Source organism: Alligator mississippiensis, chromosome 4 (genome assembly GCF_030867095.1).
Source record: "Alligator mississippiensis isolate rAllMis1 chromosome 4, rAllMis1, whole genome shotgun sequence".
Lineage (NCBI taxonomy): Eukaryota > Metazoa > Chordata > Crocodylia > Alligatoridae > Alligator > Alligator mississippiensis.
This window is the reverse complement of record NC_081827.1, coordinates 6450683-6471836: the sequence shown is the minus strand read 5'-3', so window position 1 is coordinate 6471836 and position 21154 is coordinate 6450683. Positions and strand designations below refer to the sequence as shown.

At 47.9% G+C, this 21154-nt stretch overlaps 1 protein-coding gene across 13 annotated transcripts in view; it reads left to right on the top strand.

Annotated features, from left to right (window-relative positions):
- LOC109283187 (collagen alpha-1(VII) chain) overlaps window positions 1-21154 on the top strand; it is a 202802-nt gene that overhangs the window by 101802 nt on the left and 79846 nt on the right. For 12 of the 13 annotated variants that reach the window (XM_059725736.1, XM_059725738.1, XM_059725732.1 and 9 more), the window contains 14 exons: window positions 798-833; window positions 1426-1506; window positions 2360-2395; window positions 3518-3562; window positions 4368-4439; window positions 5137-5172; window positions 5287-5322; window positions 6536-6577; window positions 10742-10780; window positions 12319-12354; window positions 15231-15353; window positions 17202-17324; window positions 18869-19162; window positions 20764-20883. In XM_059725736.1, the coding sequence (XP_059581719.1) occupies window positions 798-833; window positions 1426-1506; window positions 2360-2395; window positions 3518-3562; window positions 4368-4439; window positions 5137-5172; window positions 5287-5322; window positions 6536-6577; window positions 10742-10780; window positions 12319-12354; window positions 15231-15353; window positions 17202-17324; window positions 18869-19162; window positions 20764-20883 (1119 nt within the window). The remainder of the gene's footprint in view (window positions 1-797; window positions 834-1425; window positions 1507-2359; window positions 2396-3517; window positions 3563-4367; window positions 4440-5136; window positions 5173-5286; window positions 5323-6535; window positions 6578-10741; window positions 10781-12318; window positions 12355-15230; window positions 15354-17201; window positions 17325-18868; window positions 19163-20763; window positions 20884-21154) is intronic. The other variant, XM_059725733.1, reaches the window with a different exon arrangement.

The following is a 21154-nucleotide window of genomic DNA, read 5'->3' as shown; positions in this document are numbered from 1 at the left end:
GAGACCAGCTTAGCCAAGAGAAGACTCCATGTGGGGGCACCGGCTTGGACTACCCCTTTATGATCACAGTTGTCCCACTTGGTGTGGACCCACACCATCACACAGAGATGCCATGGCTCTGTCCCTAGTCTAGCATGGTACACTTTGACCAAGGTTTTTAATCGTGACTTGTGTCTTTGGGTGCTGTGAGCACTTATGTTTTTTTGGGAGCTTTGGTTTTCAGAGGGTGGGAGCTCAGCAGTCTTGGAAACCTCATTATGTGTTGGGTACCCCATACTGGTCATCATTTCTGAAAATCTTGGCTACAGCACTAAAGCTAGGAACAGACAATGCATTTATCCCTGGACAAATTGTGCCTGTATTTGTCCTGGAACAGAAATATTGGGGGATTGGCATGTACACACGTTGTCCTAATCAGGGTTAAGTGACTGGCTGAATGCATGGCCACTTTTCTGCCATTGATTCAATCATGCAATCTCAGGATAAGTGTTGAAATGCACTTTGAGATGTCCCGTTAGTATTTCTTAACCCATAAACCTTTTTAGGAGGGACAACAGACATGGACACATGAATAATTGTACTGTGTCCCAGGATAAAATGGCTTATCTTGTGCCAAATGTGCCATCTCTTTGTAGCTTCATATTCGCAATAAAGGACATTTTGCTTGGAGATCTCAGAGTTGGTTCCATGGGTTTAGTCTGACATGGGTGGCAGGTAGCTGGGTTCATAGATAAGAGCTAAGTGACATCCACGGGCATCACTCCTACTGAATGACTTACAGTTTGATTTTTCCACAGGGAAACGTAGGTTTGTCTGGTAAACCCGGTCAGAAGGTGAGTGCTGTACTCCCAAAGCAAAAGCACAGCTTTCATTTGTTACCCATGTCCGCTTGCATTAATGACATTTTGTAAAGTAAAAAAAAATCCACCTTGAAAATGAGATTAAAGTGGAAATTTTGGGAATTAAAAACTGTAAGGCTCCAACAGCAAGTTTGGTTCTGATGGCCTGCACATACTGGAAGACCCCATAGACTGGAGGAGTTTAATTGCATGGTCCTCCATCCTAAACTGGCATTTCAATAAAGAGTGTTCATGCCCCAACTATCAGCCTCTATATGCAGAAACATAGGCCTTGATCCCAGTGGAACCAATATTTAATCCCTTCTGGAGATGTAAAAATAACATGGAGAGATGCAGCAAAGAAGGGGCTTGAAAACCCTCTGAAAACTGGCTTCTAAAATACTTCTCAGTGAGTATTGCTCAGCTCATGGCTCCCGTAGCGTAGCAAAGACTAAGGGTGCAGACACGTGACGGATTTATGCCAGTCTGATTTACATTGGGTTGTGTGTCCGACCCCTAAAGCAGGAGTGTTATGTTATGACCTGGGGAAGAAGACAGTAACAATTGTATTCATTGCTTCCTCCAGGGGGAAATGGGCCTGAAAGGACAGAGAGGTCAACCAGGAGCACCTGGGAAACCAGGAGAGACCGGACTAAGAGGTAAAGATGTAAGTAAAAACTAACGATCCAGTCAGATGGGGCAGGTCAATCCTGGGTGCAGAATGGCAGCCTTCTCCAGATGCAAGAAGGGAAAAAGAGGCTCACTTAATTGGCCTACGTGGCTCCGGGCAATATTTAGCTGAAATAGCCTGTGAGTCGTTTCAGTAAGTGAAAATCAGGTACGATCCTGGCTAAAAGATAGCTCGAGCAGAGCATTTCTGCAGCTATACATAAGGCATGATGGAGAGTATACATCCATCTACTCAGAGATACTCCAGCCGGAGTGTACGGGCTCTTTAACGCCAGCCAGAGTAGGACAAATGCATTGTGCCTTGGCATTTAGGTCACAACCTCTTGACCTGGCAGCATCAGACTACGGCATAAATTATAATGGCAAATTGTGATGCGCTGACATCATGGCCTGATGCTGTTGCACCAACCCTGAAGGATATTTCAGGACACACTCATCTCTTCAGGGCATCCACCCACAGAGAGCTGTATTACAGGCCTTCAGATAAGCCAATGCTGATGACAGCCAAAGACCATTCTCCTGTAGGCCACGTGGTTGAGTTGAACATGACATAATTTTTCCATCAAAGCAGTTGCAACCCTGTCGTCTGATGGAAGTTTAGATCTCAAGAGTTCCTCGTACTTATTTAATAGGTCTTAAAAACAAGAGCCTGGATTCAGATCTCAGGTTACGTCTGTGTAACTTCACCTGTTTGAGAAGAGTTACTGTCCATTTCTTCTGGCACCAAGAAAGCAGACTTGGCCTAAAGAGATACATCCAGATAGAAAATGGAGAGTGACAAAGCTGGTGACAAATTTAAATGTAACCTGATGCTTTGTTTCATGTTCTAGGGAGAACCAGGGAAGAAAGGGGACACGGGGACCAAGGTAACACAGTGGAGTGTCGATGTCTGCCTGTAGCCATGAAGCTGACTCCCCTCTGCTGTAGACTGTCGTAGAAAGTAGAACTCCCTAATAAATATTTATACTGTATAAAGCTGCTACAACTTGTCCCCCCTCCAAGAGATCAAAGAGATTCTGTTAAAATTCATCCTGTCGGCACAAAGGACCTTCTTGGGTCATCAGTAGGACATGGCCAACAACCCTTTAACTCCTTGCTTCCGCGTATTGGGTGCATTCCCTTCAGATGAGAAAATTGCACTTAGGCTTGACATATTTTGCCCCATCTGGCTCAATCAATTCTGCCATTAAGCCCCAAATTCTCATTTCTAGAGTTTTCTTCTGGCTTCATTTTCACTTGCCAGCATTAGAGGGAGACATCGAAGAGTCAAACTGGAACTCAAAATGTTTTATGCTAGTGGGACAGGTCATTTGATTCTGGGGATGGTTTTGCGATGGGACCATCGCTGGCCTGTTAACTTTGATAAGGAGAGTGGGAGTCTTTTTCCATTGGGGATGAGTTGCTGTAAACCCATGGCCCATTTCATGTACCTCCTGCAACCTGCCCCTTCTCTAGCACTGTCTCTCCCTCCTCCCCCAATATTGCTTTACCATATGGGAGGAGATCTTGCCTCACTCAATGATACGAGGCCTGATTTATTGTCTGAGCTAGCGTCTGCAGCCCGCAGTGCCGTACACCTGACATCCCAAATGACGGTGCAATCTGCCAGGAGTGGTGCGTGTGAGGGTAAGGACATACAAATGACTTGTCACCGAGTGAAAGGGAGAGTTTTACTGCCTGTCAGCTGCCCATGTGTACACTCGTAGGGCGTTTGTACACGCCACGTTTTTTGCCCTTTACAATGCAGTAAGTGGAGGTTAAACTGTTGTGTCTTCACCTGCAGAGAAAAACTACTGTGGCTTATTTTTCACTTCGGGAGCACATGGGCAGGTACCATGGGACAGCAGCCCATCCACTTTTACCCAGTGATAAGTTGTTTGTATGTCCACACTATGAAAACCACACTAAGACAGCCACAAAGGAGACCTAAGTTGTATGTATGTCCACACTAAGTAAGCTTGTAAAAAATACCCTTGTTTTTCTTTTAGGGAGAAGCAGGTGTCCCCGGAGAATCAGGAGAGAGAGGAATCAGGGTAATAATTCTTCCCAGGGGCACAGTGGAAAGTGTCATTTGAAACACAGCGTGGCTTCTTCCGTGGTGTCTTTCTGGCACGTGGTTTGCATGTCTTGGGTATAGGGATCAGGATAGGAAGGGGAGATGGTGTAATGTGCAGCTCATGGGGGCAGGGACCCATGTTACAGTCCCACTCCCCCTACCTGACTGGTACTGGTTCTTCTGTGGAGAGTCTTGTGAGCTTTAAAGACCACATCCCACAGAAGAGGCCCTTCCTAGATGAGGCTGGAGAGGTCAGTGGTGATGGAGTGGGGAAGATCATACTGGCATTCCCATGAATCTCTGAATAAAGAGAACATACCATTCCCGGGAGCTCTTTCTCTTCAGTCCCAGCATGGAAGCTTAATAGCATTGAAAAGCAGCCTTCAGCTCCCTGCAGCGGAGTTGCAAAGAGGATGGAGCTGGGCTGTTCTCAGTGGGGTCAGATGACAGAACAAGGAGCAATGGGCTCAAGTTGCAAGTTAGATATTAGAAAGAAACTCTCTCACTAGGAGGGCAGTAAAGCACTGGAACGGGTTACCCAGAGAGGTGGTGGACTCTCCATCCTTGGAGGTTTTTAAGACCCAGCTAGACAAAGCCTTGGCTGGGATGATCTGAATATTCCCTGCTTGGAGCAGGGGGCTGGACTAGATTTGACCTCCTGAGGGCCCTTCAACCCTCATTTTCTACAATTCTATAATGCTATTTTGGTAGGACCTGGTATACCTGTATGCCAAGAGCAATATCGTGTTTCATTCCTCACCATTTCATGAATTATTTTGCAGGGTCCTTTAGGGCTTCCAGGCCGTCCTGGAGAACAGGGGGTAAAAGGAGACATGGGAGAACCTGGAAGGGACGTAAGTCAATTGTTGGAGGAGGGTGAGCTTGGGAAACAGCATAGCTAATAAAATAAAAGCCCGTGGTTGCTGTCCTAAAATATGGAGGGCACAGATGGCTGTGTGCTATGGAGCATGGTAGACCTGGCCCTGAAGGTCTCCTTTCTAGGGGAAAGAGTGGAACCAGTTCCCCTCTTCAGTTTGCTTTACACCAAACATGAGATATATGCCAGAACCCTGCCATGGGTGAAGGTGACACGGACCCTGCTTGAGGGCATAAAACCCCTTAGCCCTACCAGAGAAGAGGAGTCTATCCCAGGATTGTCCAGTTCTTGGGTGACCACACTGTCCCATCACCATGTCCCTTGAGGGGTAGCAGGAAGTGGAAGCTGGAGGGGGAGAGGATGTCCGGAGACCCCAGGGGATGAGGGGAAGGCTGTGCCAGCAGCCGGAGCAGGTGATTGAGGTGTTGATGGCTGGGTTGAATGGTGCCTGAAGCCATGGGGGCCAGGGAGCCAAGAAAGCAAAGGCAGGGAAGCCCATGGGCTTCAAGATAACCTCTTGTCCCGCACATCCACCGGTTGGAAGTCCTGTCTGTGCCGCGCTGAGGCTTAGCATGAGCTGAGTTTCTGGAAGCACAGAGAGAGAGCCCTGTTGACTCTACTGCCCTCCCGAGTCATGGAAACGTTCTCATGTTGCCTCTCTCTCCACCTCCTAGGGAGTCAACGGAGAGAAGGGCGAGAAGGGCGAATCTGTAGGTTTGCACGTTCCCGTTCTTCACCTTGCATGAGCGAGTCCAGCCTGGTGTCTGCATTACTGACTTTCACCACTTGCCTTTTGGGGTGGGGGGGAACTTGTGTCTCTTCAGGGGAAGCCTGGGCTGCCTGGGGCACCTGGAAGTGCTGTGAGTGATTCGTTTTCTTGACCTACTCATCAGGCAGGGGGTGGGGGGCAGGATGCTGTGGCGATGGGAAGGAGGGACTTGCAGTTTTTTGCATGATGGGGTGCGGTGAGTCTAACGCCATGGTGCGATCACTCCTAGGGTGTTTCCTGCATTTGGTGTCTTTAACAAAGAAGGTGGTAGCATTGCACCAGACTTAATTCCTTCCACTGCAACAAATGCGTTGCAGCAACTCTATTAGTGCCACACGTGTATGTGCACATGAAGACAGCCACAAAGGAGACCTTGATCTGTAACCATCCAGAAGACCATTTGAAAATGTGCTTAAGTCTCCCTGCCTTCAGTGGGTTCAAGTTAAGCAGGTTGCCCCCAGCATGATACACCAGAGGGCTTTTGATTGCCCCAGCTATTGCAATCTTGGTTGCCACCTTCTCCTATGGCATTTTTTGTGATGATGCCCCACTCTGAGACCACAGTGCCTCTGGGAACAGGGGAGCACAAAGGTGTCCTGATGGCAACCTCCTGGCTGCCTGGCATCCTCAGAAATGGTTTAGGCAGGGATGATCCTGCCTTGAGCAGGGGGTTGGACTAGATGTGACCTCCTGAAGGCCCTGCCCATCCTATTTTTCTATATTCCAAGGGCAAGAGGATCAGCAGTTGCTTTAGCCGGGTCTTGCCTGTGCCGACACAGTGACTGCTTCACCCAGAGACTCGAGGAGGTGGCCTTTGGGGTGGGAAGGCCAAGGTGGCTCTCAGGACGAGCTCCTCCTGACCCGTCCAATCACGTTACTGCTTCGTCACTACAAATGGCCAAGCAGTGCCACCAAAAAATGAGAGACCAGAGCTGAGAGTGGCCGCGAGCAAAACCCAGGTCTGAACCTCCCTGAACTGTGCAGAAGTTTGAAGGTGGATTGATCTCATCCCAAAAGAGGCAGGGCCAAATCTTTCTCAACTCCTGGAAGCACAGATCCAGACTCGTACATCCCGGCCAGCTTGTCCTGCTACCGTCCAGACACCCTTCTCGCTCCCTATCCAAATATCTGGGTCATTTGAATCCAGTCTGATACCCAGATTAATGGCTAGTTTTGAAGGGAGGAAGGACAGAGTTAGTTGACCCTTGCGCAGGGGGTAGATCACATCAAGGTGGACGGTGCCTCAGTAGAGATCCGGTCCTAAGTGGGTCCTAGCGCACTCTGAGCCTGTCTTTCTCTTGTAGGTGTCTGCTGTGGAAAGCAGCATCCCCCTCAAAGGCGATAAGGTAAGGTCCTTCCCTTTGCTGGAGGAGTGATGAGTTGCACTGAGTTGATTTTCCTGTACGATTGGACTGCCCGTGTGCATACTCTTGGAGGAGAGAGTGGGGTGGTGGATGTTTGACTGCTGACTCTTTTGCCAGCCTTCAACAAAAAAATTACTGAAAAAAAACAGCTTTATGTCCTTGAAAGAGACTTAACTGAAGCAAACGATAGGAAATAGAGAGGACGGTGTCCTTAGAACTGCTTCATGTGCGAGGAGCCCAAGTGCCCGTGGTGCTACTAACCCAGGCCACAGCTTCATGGTAGCTCACAGTCCCCAGCACGAGGCAGGGAGGCAACTTAGAGACTAACTGGTTCAGAGAGGCATGAACCTTCATCAGCAATGGCTAGCAGTGGCATGCTGAACCTCGCTGCACTACTCCAAGCAGCCTGGCTCCCGAACCAAAAGCAATGCAGCCACCATGGTGGGTGGGTAGACCAGCTAGCTTAGGGGTAGACTAATTATCCCAGTCACTCAACAGTGCTAATTAGCCCACCCTAACTGTGCAACCTAAGGTGCTTGAGTCCACATCTGAATCCAGGGCCGAAGAGCCTGGCAGAAAAGGGAACAGCTGTTTGTTTATGCCAGGCCTGGCACGTTTTATGCCTTTACCTAGGGTAGGAAATCTCCATCCAGGTGGGTCTTTTAAAGTATACCTGGATGACGGTCAGACCGTTGATCACAGTGTAGTGGATCCAGGATCCAGGAAGGGCTGGCAGTAGACAACAGCAGGGTCCTTACTTCCATAGTATTTCCATCCTTAGTTTCATTAAACAACGGGGGAGTTCAGCGTTGCTGGAGTGTTGTTCACCCTCTGGGAAGGTGCATAACTCCATACAAGTCCTAAAAAACTACCGCAGGAGAGGAAGAGGGGAAAGCTGTCCCCACCCCTCCTATCCTTTGCCCAACAGGGCTGGTTATTAAAGCCAGAGCCTGACCTCTTTTGGACTCCGATAACTCTTGGCCCCGGTCATGCAAAGGTTAATGTACCCGTGTAATGCCAAGTGTATGAGGAGTCCCACTGGAGTCAAAGGACTGTTTGCATCCATGAACTAAGTCCTGGTAGGAGCAGGGACCAAGACTGTAGCCTGACTTTGTTGCCTGACTGTGAAACCTGCTGCTGCATTTATTTCAGTGCTTTAAGGCTGTAAAATGTCACTCAGATCATTTACACACGTTGCCCTGGCAGGTTGCATTACTGGCCAGCAATAGGTTAGCACCCATCCTGGCCAGCCTGTTAGAGAAGGACTGGGGATAAACCTACACACACACGCTGCAATGTCCCAGGAAAAAAAGTGATAGCATATTTTATTCTGTATGCTTTGGCGGGACTTGATGCCCGATAGTGGCCTCGTATGTCTGTAGACACATGGGGACAAATGCGACATCTAATTCCAGCCTCAGTCTTTAACGTAAAATCCTATTCAAACTCCGGGCCCTGCTCCATGCTCAGTACTATCAGCACAGATAAAAGCAATCAGCCTCCAAACATATAAGCTCTGCTGCAAGCCCAGCTGGAAATTTAAATCAGACTAATCCAATCAGTGTTTCCCAGTGTTTCTGGGTGGGATTTTCTTTTGCTGTATCCCATCTTCATCAGACAACTGTTGTCAGCCAGGAAAGACAGGTCTTGCTCGCTGCCACGAGCGAGCAATTCTGGGAGCAAGCAATTCTGGGCTAATTCTGGGAAAACTTTTTCACAGCCCTGATTATGCCCCATTTGGGAACCAGTGATAAGAGGAGGAAATGATACCCTGATCCTTGGGAAAAGGAAATACTGTAATATTTTAGTTCTGCAAATAATGTCCTTTTGGAAATATGGGAACTAGGATGTCAAACCTACCTTCAGGGGGCTAATGGTTGGCCAGCGCCTCTGGTGTTTTATATGCTTGTCCTTCTTTATTGTGTATAATCCATGTTCCTTGCAAAATTTCCTTATAAACTATGGTCTTGTAGTGTGGACAAATTAGTAGAAATAGAGCAATTACATTCTGGGCTGCAGTTCTTGTACTTGAAGCTCCTGATCTGGGATGCTTCAGCACGGTTAGGTGTGCAAACACCTACACAATGCACAAGACAACCCTAAAGATTTCAAATAGGGATCCAGAGTGCCAAAAGCATCCTGACCTTTCTGAGTTCCTTGCATTATCATCGGCAATCCCTCTCCGTCGAGGATGATGGTCTTCCATGATTGCCTTATTCGGAGGTTTGGAAATGGCGGACGAGGCTGATCTGGGATCAGTGGGTTTTATCACAGCTTGGGCACATGTTTCCGTGCAGGGTGGGCGGCTCTGGGATCTCAGTTCAGTCTGCAACACACTTCCACTCCTGCTTTGCCATCTCCTGGTGTCATCACGAGGTTTCAAAGTACTGAGATCCTTGCAGCCAACTCTTTCTCAATTTGGGTGATAGGCTCCCATGAGTAGATGTCGAAGAGTTCCTTGCAACAGAGGAATTGCTCTAATACTTTTCCTTAGTCAAGAAACAAGTGAAAGCTAGGCGCTGGCATTTTCCAAGAGGTGCCTTGAGTTTGCTGAAGTTGAGAACCACTGCATTAGTGTCATTTCTGGAGCTTGTTGGATTTATTTCCTTTCCCAGGCAAACGCACCGAAGGTGACTGTGGTCCATGGCTTTCTGGTGCCCTTCATTCCACCGGAATCTGTAGGGATCAAAACCAGATTTCAGTGAAATGAAGCCCCTCAGACGTGGAATTCAACCCCTGGCTTTTTCCCTGCTTTAAAGCAAAGATGCAAACTGGGCATCATTTAGTCCAGCGTCTGTACTCTGCGCTGCCAGGCTGCTAATTCAGTGCCAAGGTAGCTTTGAAGCTCAAGTTTCTAGCAGCAATGTTAACCCACCAGCACTGTACATGGGGAATGTTTCCAAAGAGGGATTTCTCATTACATGCGCAGCTTAATGCATTAAAGGGGATAGCATGACTATGGGATAGGATGCGGAGTCAGGAAACCAGGGTTCTCATCATGACTCTGAATGTGCCTCAGTTGAATGAGCTGTGAAATGGGAGGAAGAACCTTTCCCCCTATGGTTGGTCAAGGAAGGTGGGAAGCAATCTCGAGATCTTGCAACGTCCCTGGTGGCACTTTCATTTTTGTGCTGCCTGACTGGTGAATTTACCTGGGCAGAGCTGACGTTGCACTGGGAAAACTCATAGCATGTCATTGATAATCGCCTGCATCAGTCAGTTCTTGTGCGCGCACAGTATCTTTACAATGCGTGTGACATGGTTTATACCGCTATCAGGACTGGCTTGGCTCCAGGCAGTATCTGCATATCAATGGCCATTTCATCCGTGATGAATCAGTATGTAACTCTGCACGTGCCCCCTCTGCCAAAATCTCACCACCGTGAATGGAGCAAGTCTAGGTTGAGAGCTGTACTTTGCAGGTACATGGGACCCATTTCCAAGATGGGAGAGACAGAGGTTAAAATGTGATTCTGATCTGAAAAACCTGTGGAGATGTGAGAGTGCTCAACACCTCGGAAAGTTTAGTTCAGTTGGACGATTTTTGTGTAAATTGACTTTTTTGGCAGGCGTGCCACCATTTAACCCCACAGATTGCCAAAGTGCTACTTCAGTCCCCTTCCCCTGCCTGATCTGCTGCTCTGCTTTCTGTTCCCTGCCCTATCTGCCACTGCGCTGCCTCTCCCCTCCCTGATCTTCCATGCATCACCCATGTAGGTTGCCCATGCTGCTTGTGGCACATGTACTGCATAGGTCCTGGTCAGGTAGGCACTTTGCGTTTGGATGGCAAAATCACGGTGGCATCTCATGCACATCCCTGGGTCAGGTGCCTCAGCACAGAGGAGGGTGGGGGTTCAAATGTGTCCCCATGTCTAGCATTTCCTGTTGGTTCCTTGCTTGGAGCCGTAGGAGGCTGCTACCCATCTCCACAAGCTGTACAAGGATCCTGGGTGCTAAATTTTGGAGGCACTTATATGAACGGTTTGGATGTGACCCTTTGAAATGAAGCGGTGTGCCTCAGATCACACAGCAAGACATTGGAAAAGTAGGGAAGGGAACCTGGTCCTGAGCTCCAGCCACTGTTCAGCTTCCCCTGCTGTCATCTCTTGTTGCCCTTGTTAATTAGTTTTTGTTCTTTGTTTAAAGGGAGATCCAGGTCCTCCTGGCAAAGGAGTGGAAATCAAGGTAAATACAAAGAAATGTTGAGTCACCCTCTCTTTCTGTCCTTGACTTTCCAAGATTCAAAGACAAAAATCATAAGGAATCCCATGTAGGCCTACCAAATTGGTCAGAAATCCTATCCCACTACTGACACCATTTTAAAGGAAGCTGTGAAGTTTTTTTCACAGTGTGGTTTGGATCTACATGTGCCTGGACAAGGTTAGCAGACCTGGGAACAGGGAATAGGAGACAGGCTCTGCAGTATTCATCATCTTTCAGTGACATTAACCATGACAGAGAGGATGGAGATGGGCTTTCTTCTGTGCCTCTGGGGACAGGGTGAGGAGCAATGGCCTCAAGCTATGGCAGAGGAATTTTAGGTTGGAAATTAGGAGGAACTTTCTGACTGAGGGTGGTCGAGCACTGGAAGAGGCTATCAAGGGAGGTTGTGGTATCTCCATCCCTGGAAATTTTCAAGAGCAGGTTGGCCAGAAACTGGGATGGGATGGTTTAATCAGGGACAGTCCTGCCTTGAGCCAAGAGCTGAGCTAGATGTCGTTGTGAGGTCCCTTCCAGCCCTGTTTTCTTATAATCCTGTGATAGGTGTGCGGATCACTGATGCAGTTCCTTTGAAATTTAGCTTGAATTAAATATAAAGGAGAGCTGCAAGTGGGGATCTTTGCACTATGGCTCCATTGAGTAACCATAAGCACTGAGTGGAGATCACAGGGAAGGATCTATTGGATTCCCAGGTAGTAGCAATGGCTAAAAATGCATTATTAACTCTTTGGTTGGCCAACAGATTTCAACTCTGGCTTAGGGTCACTGGGATCAGTAAGGTTGCTTATGCTTTGCTTGCCTCTAGACTACTATACTGCCATATTTTTAGCACTCGTGGCTATACTTGAAGTCATTTAGGAGTGTAAGCTAGCGTAGAATATCCACCTTCTAAATAGGAGAGACATTACAGAGCCCTTCACACCAGTGCACCAGCCTCTTTCATGGGTTTCCGGTTCCTTCCCGATGCAAATGGTGATTTTGCTTATTATATGTAAAGACTTCGGTCTGTAAAGACCAGCTGCTATCTGCTCTTTGAGACCCAGCTGCTGTCTCTGAGACCATCTTCAATCTTTAGAGCCCCTATTCCTGGGTCTGAGTTTGGGCATTTCCAAATAGGACCCCCAACAGGAGTTCATCCAAGCACCATGCAAAGCACAACTCTTGGCAGGGACATGATCCCATTGCATGACTAAGTTTTCATTCAGGGCATGGGGAAGTATCTAAAGGTTGTTTTCCTTTAGTGACATGCATCTGATAGCTTTAGCTTGGTATGAAATCTCGATGCGAAGTTTGTTACTAAAAGAGCAGATTAGCGTGTGCACGTGAGAACCAGCACTTCCATTATTGCCATGACACAGATTTATCGTCCGAGCTTATTCCTACTTAAGCCACTAACAACGCTCCATGGGGATTGGCATCAGGCTGGTAGTAGAGGACCTTATCACACCTCGTCCCAGTAAGGTCTACCTGAAATTATGTCATTTCCCTTTTTCCCTCTGTAGGATTTGGAGAGGCTTTTTGAAGCATATGGTATCAAGGTAAGTGAGCATTTTTCCTTTTTCCTTCCTTCTGCAAACGTGGACCAGCTGCTGTTTAAGACGAGATCATTACACATAAGCAAAGGAAAGTCTTATGGATGTCTACAGCCATACCTTCAGGACTCTGTGGCAATCTGGAGAGGGGTCCCACTCTTCCAGGAATTGACAATAATGAATAGGCCAAGCTGTCTCAGCCGACATACCATTATTCATCTCCAGTAGCTTTAAGTGACCCACCCAGTAGGAGAAGGATGATGCTAGGGTTAAGGCTAGTGCCTGCAGCTTCAGAAATCATTGACATTTATTTCTTCTTTTGCCACATGGACACGATACTTCCCTTTCTGACTGTCTTGTCTCTTTAGTTGCTAATCCTTCAAGGCAGGGACCAGCTCTTGTACTAGACGTATGTAAAACCTAACACAGTAGGAGTGCAGGTGGGGCTGGTCCTCTACTTGTGAGACAAAGGACAACGAGCCAAGACTGCGCAATGTAATGACACCAACCAAAGGGATCCAGCTCTCTACTCTGGAGCTTGCTAACCAGCTCTGGGTGGCCTCCCTGGGTGCCAGGGATAGGACACAGTCCAGCCAGCAGCTATTCCTGTGGTGTCTTCATTAAGTCAAATGTCAGTGCCACATGGCCATCAGTGTAGTGCCTCCCTATTCTCCTCACTCCAGGTTGTCACAAGCAAGGCTGGGATATTCAAAGCACGTGGCACAAGGCACCCAACTCCTTTTTGATGGGATTTGGGCTCTTGGCTTCTTTTGAAAGCCCAGCCGAGGCTGTTCTTTGGTGCAAAATCAAGTCCATCTTACTGTTGCAGACGCCCTTAGTATTTCTCCAGGGTTTGCATCTCCATGTTCCCAACCTTAGTGAGGAAAATGGTAGAGAAGCTTGGAGCTCAGATGCAAGTGCTCAAGTTTAGAGAAAGCCTCAAGGGAGCCCTGCTGTTTCCTCTCACTAGATGCCAAGCAGGATGATGTGGGCATTTAAAAATGTCTCCATGACATCCTATTGACCTCCTATTACAGATCGTATTGACTTTCACCAGGGTCTGTGTTTGGCTTAGTTACTCAGACTTTGGGTTAGGAACCCACATACCTTGAGGATCTGGGCTGGAGGTGCTTCTGAAAAGCCCAGCTATAAACTTGTGTTTGCTCAACTTCAAAATGTCTTTAGGCCAAAAATATTCCAATGTGGCTGCCCTGCATTAACCACTGGGTTTAAACATATCAGCTGTTGTGCGCATAGTCAAGAAACCCTTGAAGTTGCTCCTCACCATTGATTGTGTGGCCTGGCAAACTGGCCTTGTGTAAGGCAGGAGACAAAATAGTGACTTTAAAACTTACTAAACACAAGTTGCTCAGGCCTCACTTCATATGTCCAGTCCTCGTTTCATATGTCTAGTCAAGCCCGTTGGCCTCTCTTTAGCTATGATTCTTTGATGGCGCTCCTGACCCTAATACTTGAATGGCTCCCAATCCCAAATGTAAATCACCCAAATGTAAAAACTTTCTCGCTAGGAGAGTGGTGAAGGACTGGAGCAGGTCACCCAGAGAGGGGTGGACTCTCCATCCTTGGAAGTTTTGAAGACCCGACTAGACAAAACCTTGGCTGGGATGATGTAGTTGGGGCTGGTCCTGCTTTGAGCAGGGGGTTGGACTAGATGTGACCTCCCGAGGTCCCTTCCAGCCCTCATTTTCTATGAGTCTATGATTTAAGTTTCTATGATGCTAGCACCTTAACCACTGGCCCAGCCTGGAGCTAGAGCACAACTAGGATGGCAGTACTAAAGAGTGGAGTTGCCTGATGAGGCAAAGAAGATGCACATTTGTAGCAAAAGACTCCCATCTGCAGTGCTGTTAGGGGTACCTTTCACTAGGCACCAGGAGGGAGAAAACTTCTACTGAATATTGGGACTTGGAGACCTGACATCACGTATCCATGAGTCAGGCATATGTCTGGTCAAGTCTGTTGGCCTCTCTTTAACCACTGGGTTTAAACAGATCATCTGATGTGTGTGTCAAGCATGATCTCACACTGGGTGTGTTTTTGCTGTCTTCACTCATGTCAGTAAAGACGGGGAAAGGTTTGAACATCAGCTCAGTGCTCAGCAGCCATCAAAAAGGCAAACAACATTTTAGGCATTAAGAAGGGAATTGTGAAGTATCACGATTCTCCTTTATAAATCCATGGTGCATCCACACCTTGAATATTAACTGTGCCCCGTTCTGATTTCCACACCTCAAGAAGGATAGAGAATAACTAGAGAAGATCCAGAGAAGGGGAATAAGGATGATTGGTGGTAGGGAAGGGTTTCCATATGAGGAGAGACTGAAGAGGCGAGGCCAATTCAGTTTAAAAAAAAGAAGAGATGCTTGAGGGGCGGCATGATAAGGGTTTACCAAATGCTAAATGGTGAAGAGAGAGTCAATAGGGGATTTTTTTATTGACTCTCACAAGACAAAGACGAGGGTTTACAAAATGAATCGAATAGGTAGTGAGTTTAAAACGAACACAAGGAAGTGCTTTTTCACATGGCGTGGGATTAAAGCGTGCGACTTGTTGCCACCAGATGTGGTGGAAGCCGACTTTCACTAGATTCAAAAGACAGATTGGACACGTGCTTGGAGGAAAGGGGCATTGGTAGGTAGTGAGCATGGTCTGAATCACAACTTCCCAGACCTTTAATGCTGGAGGCTGCAAAGGGGGAAAAGAGCAGTGGAAAAAACCCTGGTCCGATCCCGTTCACTCCCCTTTCAGCACCCAGTCTCTGCCCCTGTGCAATACAGGAGACTGGGCAAGATGGGCCTGTGGTCTGACCCAGTAAAAGGCAATTCTTATGAACTTATGGAGTGGTTTCTATTCCATTGCAGTTGGCTCTTCTGAAGGAGCTCACTGACCTTCTCCTGAGAGAGGGCCTGGAAGTGATCATCCAGCAGTTGGCCAGCTCCAGGAAAGGCAAGACGTCCAAGAAAAAGCAAGCCACTGACTACCCAGTGAGTATCCATCCCATCGTGCTTCTCCAAGATCAGACAGAGCCTCAAGAAGAAGAGGTGAGGGAAGCAACAGAGAAATGACTTGATCAAAACTACAGAGTTAGGAATGGGACCAGCCAGGAATTGGCTCAGGTCTTAATGACAGTAAGTCCTGTGGCTTTAACCTAAAGATCCTGCTTCACTTCCTCTCTCTACTGGATAATTGCAACGGAGGAAGGCTTTGCCGGTTGCAATGAATTTATGACATCCCCATATTGGAGATTATTGTTTTGTCTGTTTTGGTGACTTGCAGTCATCTGTGTAATATGTAATGTTATGCTGAAAAGCACTGATGGTCTTTGATCTGTGGTTCAAACGCAATCTTTTCTCAAGGATGATGGGTGAGATAAGCTCCCAAGTGCAGGAAGGATGAAGGGATCGGTTAAGATCCTTTAGGGGGAGAGAGCTGGCGACAACAGGACGTGCCAGCCAAAGTGGTGAAATCCCCGGCGAAACATAAGCAGGACTAAGTTGTGCAGAGTGAGAGGTTTTGCTGGCATTCGTTGCAGGTTTAGGAGCTTGGGGGTTGTTTGACAAAGTGTGTTTGTGCATGTGTGGTGGGTCTACATAGTTCCCTAGAAGCAGCTTCAGGGTATAGAGGGCACCTTGGGACGGCCTCACTTGCTGAAGGGACCATGGCAGTGGGTTGTAGGGGCAAGACTGTCCCTTCTGCTGGATGGTGGATGGAAGAAGCCTTACTCCACTCAGCAGAGGCAGGGTAAGGTTTCTGGCAGAGAGAAGCATTGGGCCTGACTGGACTCAAACTCTATAGTGCAAATGAGGGCTTAAATGCAAAAAAAACCAGCAAAAGGGAGGGTATCAGATATGTGCATGGCTCAGAGAAGGAGCAGAGGGGCAGAACTTTTGAGGGGCATGGTACGGGTTGGAAAGTCAAGATTGGGAACCTGTCTGCTATTTGTTGCTGTGTTAGGGAGACAGGCCTTGGCTCCATCCTTTCTGCTTAAACACTGCCATCCATTTCTCCCCGCCGTGCAAAATGCCCGTTAAGGCTCTGAATCTTGGGTGCAACCACTTGGTCTAAAGAAGTGACAGTGATAGTGATAATGATAGTGACCTTACACTCGTCTTCCTTTTACTTGGCTTCAGACTAACACAGCTAAGTCTGTCCGCTCATGGATCGCACCGCGCTCAGCTGAGTGACTTTGGTTCATCTATAAGGTGCAAATCCACCCTGCCTTCAACTTGACTTCAGACTAACACAGAGAACTTAACCTTTGTCACACAGCTCATCATCCTAAAGGATCTCAAAGTCCTTTGAAGCCAGACCTAAAGCACCTGACACCTGGGGTGTTTGAAAGCTGAGCCCAAATGCAGATGCAAGTGATTGTTCCCTTGATAATGGACTGGACCAAAGCCATGGATACATGAACCTTTGTAGGGCTTGGAGTACTGGGAACCAAAATGCAGATTGTATGCCTTGGTTTCTATTGCACGCTGACAGCCCCAGTGAAATGCAGACCGCTCTGGGGAGGGAGGTAGCAACGGGCTGGTCCACAGCCCCTTGCACAGCTGTGACAAGGGGGGGATTTTGGTCAAGGGGACTGAACACAACCTCTACAGTTACAAAACGTGGCATACAACAGTCACATTTGGCAGACAACAGCCACGTAGAGCAGTGAGCCTTTATAAGAAAGACGTGCAAGACAGTGGGCTCCATGAAAAGTGGTCCATCTACTTAGAAAGAATCCAAGTCTCTTTCAGCCCTTCCAGGATTTGAACTTATGATTTAGCAAGTCCATAACTCCAATCACACAACCTTATCTCATTTGTTTTCTTTGGGGCTTGCAGGGTTCACTGAAGTATGACATCTCTAGGGATGCTCTGGCCAGCATAGAAATGACCAGTGAAGATCAGGCCAAAAGCAGTGACCATCAGTTTATGGTCCCGGCCTCTGTAAGACAACCCGCTAAGGTAAGAATCACTAAAGATGGCTGCGGAGAATTAATTCTCTGTGATTGTAGTTAATCGACAGTTCAGGCAGGCTCGTTAGCATGTATTAGGAACTACTTAGCCATTTCAAGATTGCCAAGGTCTCTGTTACATCTGCATTTCTGCGTGGTGCCCTGCACCATGGTGGAAAGCAGCTTCCACAGATTAAATCAGGGTGACTGGGACCTATTTCCTTGATATGAGTGGCATTTGGCTTAACTCGTTTTTGGCCTCCTGTGTGGTAAACCAACTATGCCCAACAGTGGCATGCAAACACGCCGTGCTTCTCCATCAGGGCAGCCTGTTATTAGCAGAAGGATGGGCCGGGGGCTAGGACGCTGGTCTACAATTTAGGAGACTAGTTCTGCCTCAGACTTTCTGTATGGCCCGGAGAAAGTCACTTAGATGCCTTGTGCCTTTATTTCACATCTGTAACATGGGCATATCCCTCCCTCACTCGGGTTTGGGACATGAGAGTGTGAGGTTTCCAGATACCATGGTGACTGGTGCTGTATCTTTATTTATTAGATTTCTATCCCACCCTATCCAGAAGGCTCAGAGCAGTTTACAATAAGCAAATACACATCTGTTCCCATAGCCATTGGTACACACAGGAGTGATGTGGCCAGCTGCTTGGGTCACCTTGCCTGAATAGCCAGATACCCATTGACACCTTGGGTGATATGCGCCTTAGGAAGGTCAGTCAAACAAATAATAGGACAGCTGTGGTTGTAACTTGGGAGCTATAACTAGCAACATAACCCATCTGTAGCACTGTTTAAGCATCTGTGCCTTAATTATTGACTTTCTGTCATTTTACGTACCATTGTAACAGTGGTGGGCACTGGCCTAGATGGCACCAAGTGTTGTGTTCTGTGGTCCTTTTCTGGTCATGATGGAGAGAGCAGCCACAAAATCCTTCGGAGGACTTTTCTGGGACATTAATGGCTCCGTTGGGACAGACTTGTTAAGCCAGGGCTCCACTATGAACAAAGAGTGTCATGGAGCAGGGCAGGATGCTGGCCCCTGGGACGGGGAGTTTTACCATGTAGCGGACACCGGCAGAAGTGGCTGAACAAGGACAGGGGACTGTGCAGAAAAGTGACCCAAAAATCGGTGCTAATGGGCTACAGTAACCCATTAGCATGATATCTGATGACTTTTTGACTAACCCTCCTCCCTCATGGCGTTACAGAAACCTGGGAATGTGAGACTTGGTGCTTCTATAAAATATCTTCATCCATCGAAGTGACTTGCGGAAGTGGGTGAACATCATTTGTCCCATCTCCCCAAATGGGAAATGGCAGCAAACAGACTGGCCCAAAATCACCCAGCAGGTCAGAGGTGGGAATGGGATCCAGGTCATCTAGCTCCATACTCCTGGTCCATGTGAAGGCAACTCTTTGGGAGACGCAAGTTAGTAGGCAGCTCTAGGCACTTGGTTGAAGGACAGTGGTTGGCTTTGCTTGCAGCCGGACATTGGTTTCTGCCGGGCCTTGTGCAGTCATATTTCCCTGTTTTATTAGGATATAATGCATCAGAAGGAGCCTCTGGCTGATGACTCCATTAGTCCCAGCTCTGGGGACAGTGCAGGAGTGGAAATCACGGCAAACCTGATGACCCCTGGTCAGAAATCACCAGTAGCTGAAAAACAAGAGGACCGCTCTGGATCTCTGAACACAACCCAGCTACAAACTAGCCCAGAAGAAACCTCTGCAGGGCAGCAAGGAATTGCTGGATTTATCACTCTGGATTCCCAGGAGGCATCTGGGTCTCTGAAAGAGCACTCGGGAGGAGCAGGGATGGAAGAGGGCATGCAGGTATCGTTAAAACTTGCTTTCCATGTGTAACACCTGATACTTATTTCCCTTTTCCAAGTTAACCTGGTCTTGAGAACCTCATGGCATCAGCTCAAACCAAACCTTCCTCGCTTGCCATTGTGATGCCAAGGAGTTGCCATTGTGATGCCAAGGAGTTGATTTTCTAAGTCAACCCCTGGATTTAGGGTCGGTCTTAGCCTGACATATTGAAAGCCATGCCAAGGAGCTTTCCCTGAAACTCAAGAGAAGCTCCCGAAGAAGTCTCTCGGGACTTCCTTCCCGTGGGCATCCACGGTTGCTGGATGAATTGCGAAGTTCAGGGGCTCCTCGTGTGTAACCCTGTGCTGGTTGGTCCAGCTTGAGCAGCTCCACCGCTTGCAGCTGTGCCCCATGTGTGACTGGAAAAGCAAGTCTCTCCCACATGTAGGTCCAAGTTGGTCAGTTCTGCCTAGGGCAAAAGCAGCTCTTTTAAACTCCTTTTGGAAGCCAACAGGGTCTGCATCCAGTGCAGCTCCTGGACTGCTGGTGGCTTGGGCTCCCGTTGAGAAGTCCTGTTTAAGAAACAAGCTGATTTATTCTGCCCTGTGTTTAATTTCTCAATGAAGGGCTCTCAGGGAGAGTCCGGGGGAGTAATGCAATCTGAAGAAGACAGATGCAAAGAGCTTTTCCCAAAAGAAAACCATCCGGATCCCCTGGAATGAACCATCTTTGGGTCCGGTTGCTACTCACTTGTCTTGTAGCATCCTGAGACTCTAGCTAGCTCCCTAGATCAGTGGTTCTCAACCTTTTTGGACTCAACACCCCTCAGTAGACTCGAGGCACCTCTTCATAACTTCTGTGAATTGAGAGGTACCCAATTTCAAAACCTAACGTATGTATTACAGTGCTTACTGCCTTGCATGGGGGCTGGGAAGCAGGGGTGGGGGATAGGCTAGGTAGGGACAAACTTCAGCTCGCCCTTACTTGCTTGTCTCCTCACACCTTGTGAGGCTCTTCAAAGGATCTGGCATCACCCTTGGGTATGGTGGCACCCTGGTTGAGAATCACTGCCTGAGGTTGTAAGCCATGGTGGCAAATGCTGGACAGGTGCCTTGTTCCCCAACTCCTCCGGATTGATTTTGGTTGCTTTCCCAAACCAAGCAGCATTCATTTTGCAGTGTCAGAATTGAACCTCCATTCGGTGTGAAACACTGAGCTAGTTGCTCATCTCTTATTGGAGAGAGAGACATAAGGATTAATTTTTTCCAGGAAGCTGGTGGCTTTCAGATTTTCCCAAGAGCTCAGCCCATTCCAACGTGTATAGAGATCTAGCTAGGAAAATAATGCCTTAGACTGCATATGAGCTGGGAGGCATTGCACCTTGAAGCAAAGATCGTTGTAGTACTTGGGGCCTCCATTGCCTTTGTGCATATTGCCTACCCCAGGACTTATGCGAGCCGTATCTCCATTGTACAGAAGGTGAAGAACCGAGCGCAGGAAGACAAGGGACTTGCCCCAAGTCAGAGCTTGGATGAGGACATCCTGAGACTTTCCCACCATCTCTTTCTGCTTTAATTTGTTACATTGTGCTGCCTTTAACTTGTAGCCTTTGTTCTCTCCAGACCTCCGCTGGACTCTCTCCGGAGTCGGAAGACGGGTCCCCAATCCTTGAGTCCGTGAAGCTGCTGGAGCCCGTGAAGAAATGGCCTGAGGAGCAAAGGGAGGAGAAAGGCAGTGATGCTGTAAGTTGTCCTCAGAAACTGGGGTTTGGCACTCTGACTTCTGGGTGGAAATAAGGGATGATATCAAGAAATTATCATTTCTCACTCCTCATGTTTGCTGCAAACATCTACTCTCTAACACAGCCTGTGGGACTTGCCTCAGCTAACTCCTGTGTAGACTAGAGCCGATCTTTCAGGAAGACACCCAGCCTTGGTTTAAAAATGGCCCGTGATGGGGTATTCATGGGTAAATCCTTTCAGTAGTCAGTTATCTCAGTGTTAAAACATGTCC